This window comes from Carassius carassius, chromosome 49 (assembly GCF_963082965.1).
Source record: "Carassius carassius chromosome 49, fCarCar2.1, whole genome shotgun sequence".
Lineage (NCBI taxonomy): Eukaryota > Metazoa > Chordata > Actinopteri > Cypriniformes > Cyprinidae > Carassius > Carassius carassius.
The window spans coordinates 18282278-18304029 of record NC_081803.1 but is presented as its reverse complement, the minus strand read 5'-3'; the positions used below and the strand labels follow the sequence as shown (position 1 = coordinate 18304029).

General features: G+C 34.1%; 4 protein-coding genes across 5 annotated transcripts; 1 reads left to right on the top strand and 3 right to left on the bottom strand.

Moving 5' to 3' along the window:
* Positions 1 to 78: 78 nt before the first annotated feature.
* LOC132132436 (GTPase IMAP family member 8) lies at positions 79 to 4191 on the bottom strand. Of its 2 annotated transcripts, none has more exons than XM_059544804.1 (6): positions 4117 to 4191; positions 3247 to 3829; positions 3054 to 3169; positions 1289 to 1868; positions 1161 to 1204; positions 79 to 1018 (listed from the first exon to the last, which is right to left on the bottom strand). In XM_059544804.1, exons 1-6 carry the CDS (start codon positions 4124 to 4126, stop codon positions 381 to 383), a joined length of 1971 nt encoding a protein of 656 aa, XP_059400787.1. In that variant the 5' UTR covers positions 4127 to 4191; the 3' UTR covers positions 79 to 380. The 2 variants fall into 2 exon arrangements, with proteins under 2 accessions (XP_059400787.1, XP_059400788.1); XM_059544805.1 differs by having other exon boundaries at positions 3054 to 3163.
* Positions 4192 to 4679: 488 nt separating this feature from the next.
* Positions 4680 to 6864, bottom strand: si:ch211-139n6.3 (GTPase IMAP family member 8). Its single transcript, XM_059545069.1, has 4 exons — positions 6793 to 6864; positions 6077 to 6638; positions 5954 to 5994; positions 4680 to 5356 (listed from the first exon to the last, which is right to left on the bottom strand). The coding sequence occupies exons 1-4, from the start codon at positions 6800 to 6802 to the stop codon at positions 4824 to 4826; spliced, it is 1146 nt and encodes a 381-aa protein (XP_059401052.1). The 5' UTR covers positions 6803 to 6864; the 3' UTR covers positions 4680 to 4823.
* A 157-nt stretch (positions 6865 to 7021) lies between these two features.
* zgc:113625 (uncharacterized protein LOC553227 homolog) lies at positions 7022 to 8380 on the top strand. The gene is made up of 2 exons (XM_059544757.1): positions 7022 to 7070; positions 7617 to 8380. Exons 1-2 carry the CDS (start codon positions 7022 to 7024, stop codon positions 8378 to 8380), a joined length of 813 nt encoding a protein of 270 aa, XP_059400740.1.
* Positions 8381 to 15314: 6934 nt separating this feature from the next.
* Positions 15315 to 16158, bottom strand: LOC132132392 (GTPase IMAP family member 1-like). The gene is made up of 2 exons (XM_059544756.1): positions 16143 to 16158; positions 15315 to 15943 (listed from the first exon to the last, which is right to left on the bottom strand). The coding sequence occupies exons 1-2, from the start codon at positions 16156 to 16158 to the stop codon at positions 15315 to 15317; spliced, it is 645 nt and encodes a 214-aa protein (XP_059400739.1).
* Between the last annotated feature and the right edge of the window lie 5594 nt (positions 16159 to 21752).

Here is a 21752-nt window from a genome sequence, read left to right as displayed (position 1 = left end):
ACCTAACCCAACCCCTAAACCTACCATCACTATGATGTCAGCCAATCGGGTATGGTCTAAAAACACCCTGATCTGGTAACTCCCATTACTTTCCTGTAGAGACCTATACTTGTATTTTCAATTAAATTATGAAACTACTTATGCAGGTTTAATGTTTTTATTTAACTTACATATTTAACTTCCAAATACAATAATCATTACATATGTGCTATTCAGAGTATTTTTAGTAGTTCACAGTAAAGAAAGGTACAATTAAATATGCATCTAACAGTCCTTTTTATGGTCTACACAATTGTAACATCTGTAGACTAACTATAATAGAACTTATGCATATTTCGAAAAGTTTCCCTAATTATAGTTGTGTACAGACACACTTAATCTCACAAGATATTGCATTCTTTGTTATCCTTATGCTTTTTTCTGTGAGGGTTTTCTGTGGCACTATTTTCCTGCATGTCAGAAATGAGGTCCAGAAGTTTTTTCACCTGATTGGATTTCTCATTGTTGTTGTTAAATGCACAACATCTTGAATGACAGGTTTTGATCAGTTCCTGAAGTTCCTTTTCGCTGCCGTTGATGTAATCCGTTAAAGTCTTGTTCTTCAGCTTCTCTTTACCCGTGAAAAGAATTACAGTCTTTAAAGTCACATCGTCGCCAAACTCTCTCTTCAGATGTGGGAGAACCTCTCTCTCGCCCTCTGTGAAACGGCCAAGCTGCATGACCAGCAAATACACATCAGGCCCTGGCTGAGCGAGCTCCTTGCACTTCTTTATCTGTTTGTCCTGACTTTTAAGGTCTTCATTAAAGAAATCTGGAGTGTCTATAACCCTAATCCTCATTTCATAAACAGTTTTCTCTGCCATCTGGCACTCCTTTGTTACTGGCACAGAACTAGCATGTGATTCAAAATGGTGCTTTTTTAATATTGTATTTCCTGTAGCACTCTTCCCACATCCTGTCTGTCCCAGCAGCACGATGGTCAAAGGTTTTGGCCGATCCACCTTGTATCCCCCTGACGCTGTATAGTTAGAGTTAGTTAGATGATACAGTCCATGCTAACAGTTTCAGTGCAAAGGAACCAAACTGTTATTATCTGCTGGTATATATGTAGGTGACATGTTATTTTAAAATGATTTATAGGTTTGACTGATTGAACTCACCTGTATTATTTAGTGATTGAATCTCCTTATTGGCATGCATCCCTCTGGAATTGAAAGAGTAGTTCATATAGGGTCATATGTAAATTAACTAAACTCTTATTTCCTACTGCTCATAATATATTGCCTACCTTACTTTTGTAGTTTCTGATGTTTGGTTCTTCATGCTTTCTTTGTATTTCATCAGTTCTTTGATTAGTTCAGTACTCTTCGTGAGTTTGCTGTAAACACACAGTCTGTTTCCACACTCCTCCAGGATTTTTTCATGGTCATTTTTGTTTGACAATGGTGTGTCCATTTTATTTGAAGATACCTTTTTATCACCATTAACCAGCACAATTGTTTGTTCAACCATTTTCGGTCCAAGCTTCTTCTTTACTTCATTAAACATCTCCATCTCTTCTGGTAACACCATACTGTCCTGGAGTACAAGGAGTAACACACGTGGACCTTGGTATGATGGCTTCAGCTCATCCATTCTGTTAGCTTCTGGATCTGATGAGCTTGGTTTATGAAAAAGGTCTGGAGTGTTGATAATACAGACCTCCTCACCACCAACATTATCCACTATCTTCTCACACATGACCTTCTCTGATCGGAAATTATCTTTTTGAAAAATTTTGTTCCCTACGAGACACTTGTTGTTGCTTATCTTTCCCAGCAGGACCACTGTCATCATGTCTTTACTTCTAGATGTCTGAACGCTCTTTTCTGTAATAAAATTCAAACAAATCTTTGAAAAAAAAAAAAGAAATTTGCAATTTGAATGCAGAATGTAATTTTTTTTAAACTAATGTAGGACACGTCTCCACTTCCTTCAACTATAGAAAAGTGAAGCCAAAACATCCCACTATAGCCGCTGTCATCTTGCGCCAGTAGCGTCTTTTGGAGCCTGAGTCTGTGCAGTAGTGATCATGACGTGGAGCCGCTGAACCAAAGTCCCCCCCAAACTTCCGCAGACCCAACTGTAAGCTCCCGATCATGACCGCACAGCTAATTTTATACCTTCAAGTAACTAATAAAATGGCAAACCTATTAGAAAATGAATGCTTGAACATAAACCAGCGTGATTAGAACTACCTAAAATGATAAAAACCGTCTTTGAGAACTGTAATTTGATTTTTTTTTTTTTGGCTTCTCTCCCAATTGCTTACATGGAGAGGGCAGGCTTGATGACCTAAACCGCAGCCAGCTATCAGAAGGCAATCAAACTGTTTTGTCTTAACTTTTCAGGATGTGCATGGCAAACTTGGTAGAACACAATTACTGGTAATTTAACATGGTTGGTTTCACTGTTTTTTTTTTTTTTTTTTTAAATGCAGATTCCATATTGGACATCAAGTGGTGATCTAACACAATACCAAGTCCATAATTTCAATTTAATGTAATTAGTTCATATTTTCATAGTTTCGATGATGAGGTAATATCACCAGTATGTTGATGTTGATGTATCACAAATCGTTGAACACACTCTTTGATAGCATTTATGTTGTTTTCATTTTACTGTACATGAGTTGTATTATCATTATTCGCATTTAGCATGTTTTTGTCCCTCAGCTGTCTGCAACCGTATCAGAACATATCTCCTGATAACCACTGATTTATTAGACACTTTTCATCATGATCTTATACTTTTGTGAACAGCCCAGATCCTTAATCATTATACTGTCTGTGGCAAATATTTGTTCAATAGGAAATATACGTTACTGCTTACACCTTTAATGAAAAATAAATAATAAAAAACTTTAATCACGCAAGCTTTCTCCATTGTGTATTGAGATAACTTGACTTCATAATGATGTGAAATGCACATTAAAAAAAAGCATGTTGATTTAATTATTTTCGTATTCTTTTAGATAACAGAGAAAGGTAAGATGAGAAATTTGTAAGCTATACCTTTGCTGTTTTCAGACACCGATGACGCTTCATTTTTTGGCCCCATTTCTACATACGCATCAATGTCCTCATATATCACACTGGATTCAGATGATGTTACAGGTTCAGTTCTAGGCCTAAAGGGATTTATAGTTATGTACAGAGACTTTTATTTTTTACATTGATTTAATCCCTGCTGTCATACGTGTCTTACCTCTCTGCAAGTGCGGAGTTGCTTGATTCTTTAAACTGCTTTTCATGTATTTTCTTCCATTCTTTCACTACCACATTGGTCAGCTTGTTAGCATTTTTCTTGTCGTGAACACACATTCTCCATCCACACTCATCTAATAGTTTTTTGAGATTCTCATCTGCGTGGTCATATGGTTCTTCAGATTTATTCTCCTGATTGTTAACTAGTACTATGACAGTATTTTCCACCATTTTCTCTCCAAATATCGCTTTCAGCTGGCTGAACATTAACATCTCTTCCTGTGAGAGCTGTTTGTTCTGCAGAACCAGAAGAAACATGCGTGGCCCTGGATATAGGGTTTTTATCTCCTCTATATTCTCCTCTGTTTCTCTATTTTGGTGGAATAGGTCTGGAGTGTTTATGATACAGACCATCTGATCATCTACTCTTTCTTCAGCTCTTGTACATATGTTGTTACTACCTTTGAAGCAGTTTGCCTTTAATATGGTATTCCCTATCATAGACTTATCGTTGCTGTTCTTTCCCAGCAGCACCAAAGTGATCTTATCTCCTCCACCAGATTGCGTCACCTTTGCATTCTCCACTACAATAAATCACAAGCATAATTCATAGCTTTTTAAATCTTGTTAAGAGAAAACTGGATGTTGTATTATGATAACTTGAAACTTTAATCCATAATAATCTTACAACATTAATTTGCAATTCACAAATATTTGAGAAGACTTAATTTTACAAGACAGAGTTGGAATTGAACTTGAGTATCAGACTGATGCCATTATTGCAACTATCAATCTCTGTCAAGTCAAAACACACTACATTCTTACAAAAAAATAAATTGACTACAATTTATAGAAGAAAAGGTTTACTTACATTGTGACATGATGATTTGTATTACAAGAAACAAATGATGTGCAGAGTGTCGAACGTGTCTCTAGCACTCAGTGACAGTTGTAAGTAAATGAAAGTGAAATAATACACTTGTCTTAAATGCATGAGAACAAAGGGCTTGTCCAAAATCTGGTAAAACACGTTGAGTCACTAGTATGCTAGATAACAGCTGTACTTGGTTTTATTTCATCATTGCATTTTTGTAAAAAGGTTGGTCTTAATGCAGTAATCTAAAAGAATTTGTATAATTTAGTTGGTTTTTGATTATGTGTGGAAAATGAGTAAGAGTGGCCAAAGAAAACATTTATTAACATTTCTGTTATTTGTACTAAAGGTAAAATATCCAAGCAATGGTGGGAGGAGTTAGTGAAAATAGCTTTTGGCAGTTTTATGCAAATGACACCGAACTCCAGTTTCTATCTATTATAGTTTGTTACCAGAAACTCTAGCAAAAAAATGTTTGAACAGTGATTTACTTCAGATTCATGATGTTAGTGAGAATGTATAAAGAAACTGTAGACGGTTGTGTTGCTTATGTTTATTGCACAATCTTTTGGTTACACATATTACACTGTAGGATGATAACATTTCTTTTGTATTTAGCTAAATCAGTTTTATAGCACAATATCAATCACACAGTACATATTAGCTGGACTGAGCTGATTTCTAACTGGAATATTCAGTTTTTCTCAGATTCCAGCTTGCATGTTGTTTTGTCCTATAAGCTGTCCGACCAGCTCAGTGCTTTTCACATTACTCCTGTAAACATAAACCGTCTCCTTACACTCATCTAGAATCTTTTTGAGGGTCTTATCAGCTTCAAAGTTCTCGCTTAAGTTGTTTTCTTCGCTACCTATAATCACAACAAACGTGTTTTTGAGCTGTTTCTTACCAAATCTCTCCTTCAGTTGGGCGAACATCTCCATCTCTTCCTGTGAAAGAGTTTTGTCCTGCAGTACCATGATGAACATACGTGGACCTGCGTATGATAGCTTCATCTCCTCCATACTATCAGCTATTGAATCTGGGCTTGGTTTATAGAAAAGGTCAGGAGTGTTGACAATACAGACCATCTGATCAGCTACTCTAGCCACAACCTTCTCACATGTTGCTTTTCCAACCACGAAACAATCATACTGGAGAATACTGTTCCCTATCAGGCACTTGTCATCGCTGTTCAATCCCAGGAGCACCAAGGTGATGATACTGCAGTCACTCTCCCCTTATGGATAATAAAAAAATATATAATTAATAATTTTAAAATAACTGTTTTTGTTTAAATAAGCCTCTCATGCTCACCAAGACTGAATTTATTTGTTCAAATAAAAAATAAAACAAGCAGTATTGTCAAATATTACAATTTAAAAGAGCTGTTTTCTATTTCAGAATATTTTAAAATGGAATTTATTCCTGTGATGGCAAGGCTGAGTTTTGTTAAATTATCCTAACATTATTCTATATATGATTAATTTTTATTTTTATTATCAATGTTCAAATTAGTTGTGCTTAAGCTTAATAATTTTGAGAAAACTGTTATACTTTTTTTTCAAGTTTGTTTGATCAATGGAAAGTTCAAACTAACAGCATTTATTTGAAATTTAAATCTTTTAAAAAGTCTTTACTGTGAATTTTGGATCAGTGTGATTATAATTATAATACAGCATTGCTGAATAAAAAATATTGATTTATTAAAAATAATAAACATACTGACCCCAAACATTTTAACGTACGTTTACTTTCATTAAAAAACATTTTTTAGTGCAGCATTTGGAGTTGGAATATTAATAATTTCAGATAATTCAACATAAGAAAGCATTACCTGGCATTGTTTTTGGTTGTTCGGGGTCATCTTCATGTAATCTACAAGATGATGTTGAATTTTAGCGAAAAAGACAAAAATCAGCTTTGTGAACAATGCAAGACACAATGTTTCCAAGTTTACCTGCCAGGATCAGCTTCCTCTTTCTCTGCCGTTTTTGTAATATGTATCAATAGCTGTCTGACCAGATCTGAGTCTGCCGTATCTTTGCTGAAGACACAAATTCTCTCCTCACATTCATGTAAAATCTTTTTGAGGTGTGTATCCGCTATGTTGCAGGATGTCTCTTTGCCGTCGATCAACACCACAGTAATATTTTTAGTCATTTTCTCTCCAAATCTCTCCTTCATTTGGGTAAACATCTCCACCTCTTCCTGGGACAGCTGTTTATCGTGGAGTACCAGGATGAACATGCGTGGACCTGTGTATGATGGTTTCATCTCCTCGATAGTATTAGCTTCTGGTTCTTGGAATATTCTACAGAAAAGGTCCGGGGTGTTTATAATGTAGATCAGCTCGTCCCTCATTCTTCCTAGAGCCTTTTGATACATGGACTTTCCTGGCTGGAAGCAGTTATACCCAAGCATGGTGTTTCCTATCAGGCACTTATCAGCGCTGTTTTGTCCCAGGAGCACCACGGTGACAACGCTGTCATCGTCTGAAACTTGTGCAGTTTTATTTTCTCCTGTGAAGATTTAAAAGAGTTTTCCCACAATTAAATGCAGTAGACAATTTTGAAGTAAAAATGTATAAAGTGGCAGAGAATATAAAGAAAATGAGCAAAAGAATAAAATCTTTAAAAAGTTGATCAAAAACTCAAACCAACAACTATGTTTTACCTTTTGGCATGTTGAATTTCCAGTCTGTTCACCAGGTTGCGAGAAGCACCTCTGGTTATATCTGTCATGAGGCGAAGCAGGAAATTAGTGATCAAATGAAAGTAAAAGATAGATGTATGTAAAAAAAAAAAAAGGATAAACCGGTGGCGTCACAAGAAAAACTGGTACTAATAGGGTCAACCATAAAAACAGTTTCAGTTGTTGTTGAGAGAAACTGTTGCTGAAGGAAATGGCTTGTTCTAAGTGCCTGTTTTGTTGCCCCTCTTATACTCCTCCAGGTAAGTTGTGTGCTAAACCTTTTAACTTGACTGTATAGTATGGTTTCTAGTAAAGAAAGTTCTTCTCATAACTGCTCAAAGATTTATCATGTTTAAAGAGTTTTGAATTTTGTGAGTAAATGGAAAGTGTCTTAAGTATATTGTCAAATATTCTGTGAAAGCAAACAAGGAATCTGCCAATTATTGTTTGAGTAATTTTTGTGAAAATAAAAACATGCATTAAAAATACAATAAGTTAACATCAAAGTTAAAGGTCAGATAATTATAATATGTGACTTCTTAGTACAGTTGGAGGGATTTATTAATGAGTATTAATATGTGATGGGTATATGACTAATACTTTTAATGTACATAAAAAAATTAGGATTTGCATAATAAAGCATATATGCATAATAATATTATACAATATAATAGGCCAGGCTGAAAATGCAGAACTCGGTTTTATACAGTGTCTCAGGCATACCATGCTCTGCCTCTTTATCCATTAAGGCCGTTTATTTTGTCTGTACATGTTTCATTATCTTTTTTTTCATCCTTTGTTGATAGGTCCACCACTTCGCATTGTATTGATTGGAAAAACTGGAGTGGGAAAAAGTGCTGTGGGAAACACTATCCTTCGTAGAAAGGTTTTTGAATCAAGCCCTTCAGCAAACTCTGTCACTGAGCGCTGCAAAAAAGGAATGGTCAATGAGCGAAGAGAGATTTATGTGATTGACACACCTGGAATCTTGGATACCAGCAAATCAAAAGACCTCATCAAAAGAGAAATAGTGAGATGTATTCAGATTTCAGCACCAGGTCCTCATGTGTTCCTGCTGGTGTTACAGATTGGCCGTTTCACTACTGAGGAGCAAAGATCAGTCCAGGCCCTGCAAGAGCTCTTTGGACAAGAAGCTTCAAAATACATGATCGTGGTCTTCACTCATGGAGACGCACTCGATGGCAAAACAATTGAAGACTATGTGAAAGACGGCCATCCAGAACTCCGCAGAGTGATCCAGAGTTGTGGTAGTAGATATGTTGTTTTTAATAACAATGATGGGAAGAATCGAGTTCAAGTGAGGAAATTAATTGAGAAAATTGATGAAATGGTGGCAGCAAATGGGGGACAATGTTTCACTCAGGACATGTTTAAAGAAGCGGAAGAAAAGATTCAGCAACAGAATGTGGAGAGAGCAGCCGCAGAGCTAATGGAATATCAGTTTAGCTTTCTTGGGATGCTTGACAACAGAGTTGCTTTGTTCCAACAAGTATTGTTGGAAGGCATTCGTGAACAGTTTGGTTTTGATAGCGGCTTTTATGGGACTTAAATCTTAGAAAGATTGGAACACTACTTCTGAACTTAAACACAACTCATTTTGTGTGACGTTACACAGTGGTGGAATATGATGTTATTTGACTCTGCAGCGCATAGCATAATGAATAATTACATATGGAAGCTTGTGAATCTAATATGAAGGCACTGTAATTTATAGCACTTTTTGGTTTCTGTATTGTTTAAAAATTATTATTATTATTTTTTTTTATACTAACACGTCCAGTCATGATATGTCTAAACTACTAAATGTGATAGTTTGACTGATTGCATCTGAAGGCCTTTGATTTAAATACTAAGTTTTAAGACTTGGTTTAACCCGATACAGCAGATATTACCAATCAATCCAATCCAAACAGGGACTCCACTAATAAGTGTAATATTTGTACTTATATAGTGATTGTATACATTAGACTAACAGTTGATTATATACCTGATGTACAGTTATTACTTACATCAAAAAAATTGTATTTAGTAAATAAAACTATCTTTATAACGGTTAAATATCACTGCCATTCTTTCTTCTTGAAGATTACATTTCTTAAGAGTAATCTGAATATTAACGTGTAATATTTGCATATTCATTTTAAGACAACAGTGGGAAAACAGTAGTTTTTCCATCGTCCTTTAAGATATGCTAAGAATCAGTTATGCTCTGTAAAATTTTAAAAGTGTTAAATACAAGTAAAATGTTTATACTGTGAAAGCTATGGATGTGTTTATATATAATGTGTTATTATTAATAGTATATTAGTATAGTTAGTATATTAATACATACTTTTTAATTTTTTTTTATAATCTTTTAGTATTATTATTTTTATTATTATTATTTTTGCTATGCACATTCCTTAAAATAATTACAATAATAATAATGATAACAATAACATTAATATCTAAGTATTTTGGGGCTTTTGAATGGGAAGAAGAAAAAATAGCATTTGTATTTTATTTAGGATATGTTTTATCAGTTCGCACATTTCCTTACCTTTTGAGCAACATGAACACATTTGACCTTTTGTGTTCCACAAAGAATGCCCTGTTGGTTCGTAGAAATATATATTTTAAACCTTTGTATTGTGCTGAAAATTGTTTACCTAATTTGGTATTCCTGTGCAAAAATCATTGACCCTTTTAAAATTGCTTGTACAGTACAACCCCAATTCCAAAAAAGTGGTGACATTTTGTAAAATGCAATAAAAATCAAAAATCTGTGATTTGTTCATTCTCTTTAACTTTTATTTAATTGACAAAAGTACAAAGAAAAGTTTTCCCTGACTAAATTTTGATTTCGATGGCTGCAACACACTCCAAACAAGTTGGGATAGAGGCAAAATAAAAGTGAAAAAGTGAAAGAACATCCAAATGAAACTGTAATTAAACAGGTGACCTGGTAATAGGTGAGGGTATATGTTTGGGTATAAAAGGAGCATCTCAATTTTTGCAAATCTGGATCATGGCTCATCACTTTGTGCCAAATTTCATGAAAGAAGTATCAAACAAATAAAAAATAACATTTTTCAATGAAAAAAAAAATGCAATGAATTTAGGTCTTCCACCAATTACCATACATAAAATTGTGAAAAGATTCAGGTAATCAAGTGAAATCTCAGTCTGTGAAGGGCAAAGCAGGAAACCTAATTTGAATGCGCGTGACCTTTTAGCCCTTAGATGCCATTGCATAAGAAACCGTTGTGCTTTGGTGATAAATATAGCCATATAGTTCAGCATAATCAAAAGGTCAGAGGTGTCCACATTAAACTTTTTTTTTTTCTGGTAAAAAAAAATTGACCGTGTCAGGTGTGCTGTAAGATTTAGCTTGGGGGTGCTGTATGTGCAGGGAGGGGGGGTGCAATAGAGGCTGTTAGCACTAAGTGCAGATAGATATAGATTCTATTTATACTATTTTAAAATAACAGTTTATTCTGCTAATTACTTATTGCAAATAGTGCAAAGTTTCTGCACTTCGGCACTGTAATAGTGAGTGAAGTGACATTCAGCCAAGTATGGTGACCCATACTCGGAATTTGTGCTCTGCGTTTAACCCATCCAAAGTGCACACACACAGAGCAGTGAACACACACACACACACACACACACACACACACACTGTGAACACACACCCGGAGCAGTGGGCAGCCATTTATGCTGCGGCGCCCGGGGAGCAGTTGGGGGTTCGATGCCTTGCTCAAGGGCACCTAAGTCATGTTATTGAAGGTGGAGAGAGAACTGTACATGCACTCCCCCCACCCACAATTCCTGCCGGCCCGGGACTCGAACTCACAACCTTTCAATTGGGAGTCCGACTCTCTAACCATTAGGCCACGACTTCCCCTTTTATAATACATTATAAAACATTATGCAGTAATAACTTACTGCATGTAAATTTTCATTAAGTGTAAATTTTCATTTTAATTAAAATTATTAAATGGATGTCACCTTATTGGGACAAAATAAGCTACACCCCTTGCTACACCTACCCTATCCCAACCCATTACTTTATTTCAATCTTTTTGATTATTTCCTTCATTTTTCTTTTTTTTTCTTTTTTTTTTAATAAATGCTTCTCTAATTTGATATGAAATTTTCGAGGCGATCAAGAGTCAAGAGTCAAGAGTCGATCTTGTCAAAAAAAGTATAACCCACACTTTTGTAATGTTGACTATCCCAATCACATGTTGGTGGGTGAAATTTATGTAAATAGAGTTGTGGTAGTAGATATGTTGTTTTTAATAACAATGATGGGAAGAATCGAGTTCAAGTGAGGAAATTAATTGAGAAAATTGATGAAATGGTGGCAGCAAATGGGGGACAATGTTTCACTCAGGACATGTTTAAAGAAGCGGAAGAAAAGATTCAGCAACAGAATGTGGAGAGAGCAGCCGCAGAGCTAATGGAATATCAGTTTAGCTTTCTTGGGATGCTTGACAACAGAGTTGCTTTGTTCCAACAAGTATTGTTGGAAGGCATTCGTGAACAGTTTGGTTTTGATAGCGGCTTTTATGGGACTTAAATCTTAGAAAGATTGGAACACTACTTCTGAACTTAAACACAACTCATTTGTGTGACGTTACACAGTGGTGGAATATGATGTTATTTGACTCTGCAGCGCATAGCATAATGAATAATTACATATGGAAGCTTGTGAATCTAATATGAAGGCACTGTAATTTATCGCACTTTTTGGTTTCTGTATTGTTTAAAAATTATTATTATTATTTTTTTTTATACTAACACGTCCAGTCATGATATGTCTAAACTACTAAATGTGATAGTTTGACTGATTGCATCTGAAGGCCTTTGATTTAAATACTAAGTTTTAAGACTTGGTTTAACCCGATACAGCAGATATTACCAATCAATCCAATTCAAACAGGGACTCCACTAATAAGTGTAATATTTGTACTTATATAGTGATTGTATACATTAGACTAACAGTTGATTATATACCTGATGTACAGTTATTACTTACATCAAAAAAAAAAATATTTAGTAAATAAAACTATCTTTATAACGGTTAAATATCACTGCCATTCTTTCTTCTTGAAGATTACATTTCTTAAGAGTAATCTGAATATTAACGTGTAATATTTGCATATTCATTTTAAGACAACAGTGGGAAAACAGTAGTTTTTCCATCGTCCTTTAAGATATGCTAAGAATCAGTTATGCTCTGTAAAATTTTAAAAGTGTTAAATACAAGTAAAATGTTTATACTGTGAAAGCTATGGATGTGTTTATATATAATGTGATATTATTAATAGTATATTAGTATAGTTAGTATATTAATACATACTTTTTAATTTTTTTTTATAATCTTTTAGTATTATTATTTTTATTATTATTATTTTTGCTATGCACATTCCTTAAAATAATTACAATAATAATAATGATAACAATAACATTAATATCTAAGTATTTTGGGGCTTTTGAATGGGAAGAAGAAAAAATAGCATTTGTATTTTATTTAGGATATGTTTTATCAGTTCGCACATTTCCTTACCTTTTGAGCAACATGAACACATTTGACCTTTTGTGTTCCACAAAGAATGCCCTGTTGGTTCGTAGAAATATATATTTTAAACCTTTGTATTGTGCTGAAAATTGTTTACCTAATTTGGTATTCCTGTGCAAAAATCATTGACCCTTTTAAAATTGCTTGTACAGTACAACCCCAATTCCAAAAAAGTGGTGACATTTTGTAAAATGCAATAAAAATCAAAAATCTGTGATTTGTTCATTCTCTTTAACTTTTATTTAATTGACAAAAGTACAAAGAAAAGTTTTCCCTGACTAAATTTTGATTTCGATGGCTGCAACACACTCCAAACAAGTTGGGATAGAGGCAAAATAAAAGTGAAAAAGTGAAAGAACATCCAAATGAAACTGTAATTAAACAGGTGACCTGGTAATAGGTGAGGGTATATGTTTGGGTATAAAAGGAGCATCTCAATTTTTGCAAATCTGGATCATGGCTCATCACTTTGTGCCAAATTTCATGAAAGAAGTATCAAACAAATAAAAAATAACATTTTTCAATGAAAAAAAAAATGCAATGAATTTAGGTCTTCCACCAATTACCATACATAAAATTGTGAAAAGATTCAGGTAATCAAGTGAAATCTCAGTCTGTGAAGGGCAAAGCAGGAAACCTAATTTGAATGCGCGTGACCTTTTAGCCCTTAGATGCCATTGCATAAGAAACCGTTGTGCATTGGTGATAAATATAGCCATATAGTTCAGCATAATCAAAAGGTCAGAGGTGTCCACATTAAACTTTTTTTTTTTCTGGTAAAAAAAATTGACCGTGTCAGGTGTGCTGTAAGATTGAGCTTGGGGGTGCTGTATGTGCAGGGAGGGGGGGTGCAATAGAGGCTGTTAGCACTAAGTGCAGATAGATATAGATTCTATTTATACTATTTTAAAATAACAGTTTATTCTGCTAATTACTTATTGCAAATAGAGCAAACTTTCTGCACTTCGGCACTGTAATACATTATAAAACAGTATGCAGTAATAACTTACTGCATGTAAATTTTCATTAAGTGTAAATTTTCATTTTAATTAAAATTATTAAATGGATGTCACCTTATTGGGACAAAATAAGCTACACCCCTTGCTACACCTACCCTATCCCAACCCATTACTTTATTTCAATCTTTTTGATTATTTCCTTCATTTTTCTTTTTTTTTCTTTTTTTTTTAATAAATGCTTCTCTAATGTGATATGAAATTTTCGAGGCGATCAAGAGTCAAGAGTCAAGAGTCGATCTTGTCAAAAAAAGTATAACCCACACTTTTGTAATGTTGACTATCCCAATCACATGTTGGTCGGTGAAATTTATGTAAATAGCCTCTCCCAACAAGGGCAATGTCATCAACAAGAGCAAATGTGCGAAGATACCATCGACACTGAGGCGCATATTGGAACTGTACAGAGACATATACTGCCATCAAGATGACATCTTTCTTGGAAAGTCCTTGGTTATTAGATCAAGACAATGCCAGGTCCCATTCTGCATGCGCTACAACAGCATGGTTTCATAGACACAGAGTGAATAAGCAGTCCAGATCTGTATCCTATTGAAAATGTGATATTGGAAAAAATTTTGCTCGTAAAATTTTAGCAATTAATATCTTACATTTTCAAACAATTAAACATTGTAATTTAAAGGAAAGTTGATGTGACACAGTGTTAAACATTCCTCTGTTCCAACTTTGGAGTGTGTTGCAATCATTAAAATTAGTTTATATTTTCAAAATAAAATTAATTGGACATTTTTTCTTTTGTACTTTAGTCTATTAGATAACGTTTAAAGATAATTAACAAATAACATATTTTTGATTTTTATGGCATTTCAAAAAATGTCCCAACTTTTCTGGAGTCGGGGTTGTAAATGTTGTGTTTGTGTCTTTTTGTCAACTTGTTTTCTTTAGCGCACGTTTTGTATTTCTGTATGTTTATTTCTTCTATGTAATTCAGTGGGGACCATCAACTTTACAGTTACCCACATTTTTCAAAATCTTCAACACAATAAAGAATCTCATTATTGTTCAACACAATAAAGAATCTCATATGGTTTGGAACAACTTGAAGGTTAGTAAATGATGAATGAATGTTTTCTTTCTGGGTGAACGATCCCTTTAAAATTCCTGTTTCTGGTATGAATATGTAAACTATGTTCTAACACTTTAAATAATGTTCAAAACAACCCTCTTAAGCTTAACAACAATAAGGAAACAGTACACCTGTATTTCTTCTCTGTTGATCAGATGTGCATGTTTTTTTAGAAGGAAGAAATTCTTCAGCTTGTTTCTTATACGGAAGAAACTGTATTTTCACAGAAACAAAGTTAATTATAGGCATAACCTGTCAAACTATAATTTACATTCTCTTGCTGTCATCTTAAAAGGAAGAAACTTTGTAGCTTTAAACATCACAAAAATGTATGGAAACTTGTGGGACCACATTCTTTTAAAATTTTACCTCTGACTAGCACTTGGAAATGGTATTTAGGTGTGGATTTTTTCTAAAGTATTTATAGTACTGAGTTTCAGGATCCAGATATTGTTTCAGTTGTTTGACCTACAGTAGTTGTTTGCACAGATACTATTTACACTGAACTGAGCTGAATTCAATGATGAACTGCCTTTAATTGAAAACTGAGTGTTAACTATTGTCATTTTGCATTATTGACACACTATTTTCCTATTTAATACTGTAGAGTTGCTTTAAAACAAATTGTATTGTTAAAAGCGCTATATCAATGAAGGTGACTTAAAGATGACATGACTTGTTTCTTTCTGACAAAAGAAACGGTAGTGCATGAATAGGCTTAAAAAAAAATCTTTATTTGTAATTGTACTTGATAATACATTTAACATAACACCAATTAGCAAAAATGAACGAATGTTTTTAAATCATACTACTATCACAGAATCAGACAATCAGATTTGAACAACCGTTTGCAAGTGTCTACTGAACTCTGCAGTCTTTTTTCAGTCTCTATCAGTCTCTCAGCCTGTGAAACACTGTGGTCATTGTTGTTAAATGCATGACACCTTGACCCACAGGTTCGGATCAGCTCTTGCAGTTGTGTGTCAATGTTTTTAATGTACTCCGCTACAGTCTTTCCTCGTAATTTCTCCTTGCTAGTAAACAGAACGATGGTTTCTTTTACCACTTCAACACCAAACGCTCTCTGGATGTTCTGAACTATTGCTCCCCCTCCATCTGTGTATCGGCCAATCTCCATGACCAGTAAATACACGTCAGGCCCTGGCTGAGCGAGCTCTTTGCACTTCTTTCTGTTGCACATCTGTTCTGGTTGGTTTTTTAGGTCTTCGCCAAAGAAATCTGGGGTGTCAATGACCCTGATTTTAATTCCACAAACAGTTTCTTCTGCCATTTGGCACGTCTGTGTTGCCGGCACAGAACTGGCATTTGATTGAAAATGATGTTTTCTCAAGATGGTGTTTCCAGTGGCGCTCTTTCCACTTTCTGTCTGTCCCAGAAGCACGATGGTCAAAGTGTTTTTCCTCTTGATAGCAGCATGGTTTCCTTATTTTTTTGAATAATAAATAGATAAATAGATAAATAAAATGTCAATTTAAAACAGAATAAAATTATTTTAATTTAATTTTGGTTTAAACTGCATCCTTTTTAGATCTATTTTTTTACCCAGCACTTTTTTCAGTGGGCTCTAGGAAGGATAAGCGTTCAGTCTAAAGTAATTCATCCTCATCTGAGGTCTTGGTACCATCATCATGCCACATCACGCTAAAATCTTCCAAAATCCACCTCATGGAGAATGTGTTAGCCTGTATAAAATATCTAAAATCTACTGTACTGGCTCAAAGTTTAATGCCAGAGTAGAATTATCACTATATCGCTATTTTCATGGAATGTTTTTATGCTTTAAATTTTGTGTGTTTTTTGTTGTTGTTGTTTTTTTTCAAAAAGTATTGAACTGATTTAAATATGTCACTAGGGCAAAAGCATTTAGCTGAGATTTTTTTTTTTAATTGTAAGAAAGATTTGTGTTTGTCTTGGAAGTATTTGGAAGTAATTCTCTTATTACGTGAAAGGTTTTCCTCTAAGTCTAGGAAATTCTTTCTTAATGTGGAATTATAGTATGATAGAAATGCTTATTGTGTTTTAGTTATTATTTTATAATGTAGAATAATAGGTTATAAAATAATAATGGATGTTACCTGACATATGCTCTTGTGTCACTGCTTCCTGTGGTCTACATGTCTCTCTTTCCACAGAAAGGGATGAGCTGCAGTTGAAAAGAAAAGAAATTACTCATGGATATGTTGCTTCTGGAATCATGAGAATAAACTCCTTACCTTTCATGCTGGTATATGTGCATATCAGGCACACTCTGCCAACATATAATAAGTTGTTCGATTAAGTCACTTTGCTTTAGATTTTTGTTAAAATCACACACTTTCCTTCCACTTTGATAGAGAACTCTTTCCAGGTTTTCATTTGTTACTCTATTTGGCCTTGCTGATATCTTATCATCGCTACTGACCATAACTACAAGAGTATTTTCCTCCATCTTCTTTCCTCCATCTGCTGAAAATGTGCAAATGTTTCTATATCCCTCTGAGAAACATGGCCATGTGCAGAACAAACAAAATCATGCATGGACACCTTGGTGATGTCTCCATATGCCTCTTAATTACAGTCTGAGGCTCATTAATAACAGTAATCCATTGGACACCTATCTCCAATGATACCTCTTCATCAAATGGGGACTGCTCTGGCAGGAAATGTTCTAAGCCAAGAATATGATTTCCCACTAGACACTTACACCAGCTGTTTGCACCCAGCAGAAAAATGCATCCACAGAACTCTTCAGTGTGGCCATCTCCTGTAAAGAAGTTCAAAAAAGCATTTATTAAGATTAAAGCACACCTAATTACCTAACATTAATCAATGAGCAACATTTTCAGTTCAAATACATTTACATTAATTTGGGGGTTCACTTGGAATCAGTCCTAAAACATTGGGATTGCTAACACACAGTTCCAGTTGAGTTTAAGCTAAGCTCTAAATCTTACTCTATTTTACATAACATCAGTGAGTCTCTGAAACATGCTTAAATGTATACAGATTCCCCAATAGTGAGCCTTATCTATGTAAAATTAAAACACTTTAGAAGCTTACCTTTCGACATATCAAAATGAGCATGAAGTTTCTAAATATTTCACAAAAGGCAGTCAAAACTTCAGATGCATTTTTAAAATGTTTTTTAAAGAGAATATCTGGTAGGTGTTTGCAGTAACTGAAAGTGAAAATCGTTTATTTATTTATTTATTTATTTATTTATTTATTTTTCAACAAGGAAAAGGGCTAGTTCACCTCTGAATGTACTTACTAACTCACTTTACAGTGAGAGTTACATTTTGTGTGTGTATTTACATGCACATTTGTATAGAGTATGTATAGATGTGAATAAAGAATGAGAGAAATACTTGAGGTGAACATGATTTCAGCATTTGGTTCATTTATAATCTTCCATTTCAGGTACAAAGTTATTTAAAAACTTCTATTTAAAGTGTGTGTCTGTGTGCATATTCAGTTTTTTTTTCTTCCATAAAATGTAAATTAATTCTTAGAAATATGTTATTTTGATTTCCAGAAAAATAAAATGCTTGACATGAATGTACATTTTTGGGTGAATTATAACATCTACTGTGGTACTATGAGGCGAACTGTGTAATTTCTGTGCCACTGGTGGCCAAAGTTATTGCAAAAATAATTAAAGTTTCTAGTTTTCTGAGCTATAAATTAGCATGCCTAAAAGCAGTCCAGTGTTTTGAGAGCACCATGTACCAAAAGTGTTTTTAACCATGAATGACTAATTTAAATTTGTCTCTATCAAATGTGCCTCACACCCTGAACCCAAAAATCTTTGATCGCCTCCTGGTGGCTTGTTGCCATACACTCCACTGTCTGTCTTCTTTTTTCTTTTTTTGTTTAACAGTGATAGTCTATATTTATAACAGTGATAGAATTATTTTACCACCAGAATTTTTTTTTTTGTGTGCATTATAGTAAATACACATTATATATATTATAGTAAATGCACATGCTTCTGTACTCAACTGTTAAATATTAAGATTTTCTAACAGCTTATTAACAAATGTTCACACCTATCACTGGTTTGATGGGATTGCAGTATAGTGCTAATTTGGCCTGTTTAATAAAGCTGAAGGAAGTGCCTTTTTAAAATGTCTTTTGAAGTGGATCAAATTAATTAGTGATCATGTAGTCTGCCTTTAGGGGGAGCTCTCGCGACAGGTTTATTCCTCTCAAGCGCAAGGACAGCATACTTGATGGTTTTTGTCAAAGGCATATTAATTTAACTCATTTTAAAACTTATATAACTTTGTTCTCTAATGTCTTGTGTTTTACAAACAAATCTCTTTTAAACAGCTTATACATAAAACTTTAAGTCATTCAGCAAATTAATATTGAATCCTATATGTTGTTGTGGTTTTGTCTGACAATGCCTTGTTGCAGTTGTCACATGCTCCATGGATGGTGTGACAGTTTAAAAGTGCAATGTAAATAAGAAAACGTTTTTGTGTGCATAACAATATGTGTAAGTTGTATTTACTGATAAATTCAAATGATTCAAATGACACTCTACTCCAGAAAACATTGTGTTGATTATTATGAATTATCTTTTATGCAAGACTTTTTGTTGAAGAACTCATGCTTGAGTTTCTGATATACTTGGTAATAATTTTCTCTCATTTGGGACTCCAGCAACAGGCCTTCATGAGATCTTTAGAACAAAAGCTTCAGTGATTTTAAAGAAGGAATGCAATTCTGAAGAAGGAGAATGACCCAGTCCTGTGCCAGCCAACGAATAAAGTAAAGGCAATTTAAAAAGTCAAATGAATTGTTTAATCACCCCAAAGGTTTTATTCAGGTGTCATTTATGCACACTAATGTATGTATGTCTGCTTCATCATATATAAGAAGAAAAGGACGAACATTTGAGTAATCCTGTCAAACTCTATCATAAAGCTATGTGTTAAAAGGAAAATAAAGTCAAAGGTCAACCTGGTCTTTCTGTGTTCTCTGCACTTTACTGACATAATGATTCTCTTGTGACCAATCAGCACTTTTACTTTTTTTATTTTTATTATTACCATGTTATTTATCTGACAAAATGTGTAGTGCTCTAGAGAGACTATTAGCACTTTTCACAAATGTTTGGCATCCATAATGATGTCTCATTCTTCAATGTAAAGTGTCTAGAGAAAAAAAAAGTCAAAACACTGAGTCAAAGTTCAGCCTTGTCTCTAGTCTCATCTGTGTTCGCCTTATGATGCAATAATTCTGTGAACTCTTTTGTGACCAATCAACATTTTTACCATGGCCTGTTTTTTGTTAAAATGTGAAACTCTCTTGAGAGTCTGTTAGCACTTGTCACAGACATTTGTCATCCATAGTCTCATTAAACATTCTGTTAAAGCCTAACAGTCAAAGGTGTTATGTAAACTGATTGGAGCTGATGCAACTAGAGCTGTTGTAGAGATTGTACCTGAGATCCCTTCCCATTGGGAGTGGGTTACTCATCATTACACCAAAATTTTTGTTTGTCTTGTACAATTTAATTTATAGTTTAAATGGTTTAGGAATATTTGGCAGAAAAAAAGTATATACACACCCTTCACCTTTAAATCTCTTTTAAACAGTTTATACTAACAACTTGTCTGTTTATGTATTTTTAAACAGTTAAGAACTCCTGCTTGAGTTTCTGATATACTTGGTGATCATTTTCTCTCATTTGGGACTCCAGCAAAAGAACTTCATGAGATCTTTAGAACAAAAGCTTCAGTGATTTTAAAGAAGGAATGCAATTCTGAAGAAGGAGAATGACCCAGTCCTGTGCAAGCCAACAAATAAAGTAAAGGCAATTTAAAAAGTCAAATGAATTGTTTAATCCCCCATTAAATTCAGGTATCATTTATGCACACTAATATGTCTGTATTCTACTGTAGAACAGAACACAATAATATTATATTTAGAAATAGTTAGAAAAATATTCATTTTTTTTGCCATAAAATGAAAATTAATTCTTACAAATATCCTATTTTGATTAAAAAAAAAAAAAACTTGAAATGAATTTAAATTTTTTGGGTGAACTACCACCTCAGATATTGCATTGCGAAGTGTCTAATTTCTGGCCAAAATGTTATTGCAAGAATAATAATAGTTTCTTTTTTTTAACTATGAATTGGCATGGCTAAAATCATTTCATTGTTTTGAAAGCATCATAAACCCAAAGTGCTTACCATGAATGGCAAATTTATATTTGGCCCTGTCCTAAATAGCCTTCTAAACCCTCACAGTCTTCCTCTGAGTCCAGACTTTTGTGGTGTAATGCCGCTTTGACTGTCGGGTAGAAGTCCACTGCGGACCTCACCTTAGTGCAGGATCAGCAGAATTGCGCATCGAGGGCACGATTGGACATGAGCCAATCTACAAAAAAAGACACATCTATGGTCCATATATTTATAACTGTGATGAAATATTTTACCATCGGAAAAAAATACACCCTTCACTTTTAATGTCAGGGTTCCCACAGTCATGGAAAATCTTGATTTACTATGAAGTTAAAATGCATGGCTCTATGATCAACTGTAAAATATTAAGGGCCAGATTTACTGACAGCTTAATTTACTTTTATAAATGTTTTATTTTATAAGTGTCATGGTTGGTAATTTTTTTTTTTTTTTTAAATTTCTTCTGACCTTCAATTCAAAACAGACCCATGATTTTATGCCATGACATTGATTACTAGTATTTAATCACATTTATGGGCTGATTCTGAAAACGTTTCAATAATATTGTTCATTCATATGAAATATATTTCATCTTATATATTTGGAACTGGACATTCTGTCACAGTTATGTACACCCTTTTCATTCAAAATGGAAAATAATGGAAAAGTCATTGATTTTCATAGGTAGCTAGGTGTGGGAACCCTCTTTTGAATGCGTATGAGAGGCCTAGAGAAAAAGAAGGTAGGTAGATAGGTAATCGCTGGCTTCATCAAATCTAAGAAGAATAGGAAGAACATTTGAGTAATCCTGTCAAACTCTATCATAAAGCTACGTGTTAAAAGAAAAAGAAAGTTAAAGGTCAACCTGGTCTTTCTGTGTTCTCTGCACTTTACTGACATAATGATTCTCTTGTGACCAATCAGCACTTTAACTTTTATTTTTTATTAACATGTTATTTATCTGACCAAATGTGTAATGCTCTAGAGGGAGTATTAGCACTTATCACCAATGTTTGGCATCCATAATGATGTCTCCTTCAATGTAGTGTCTAGAG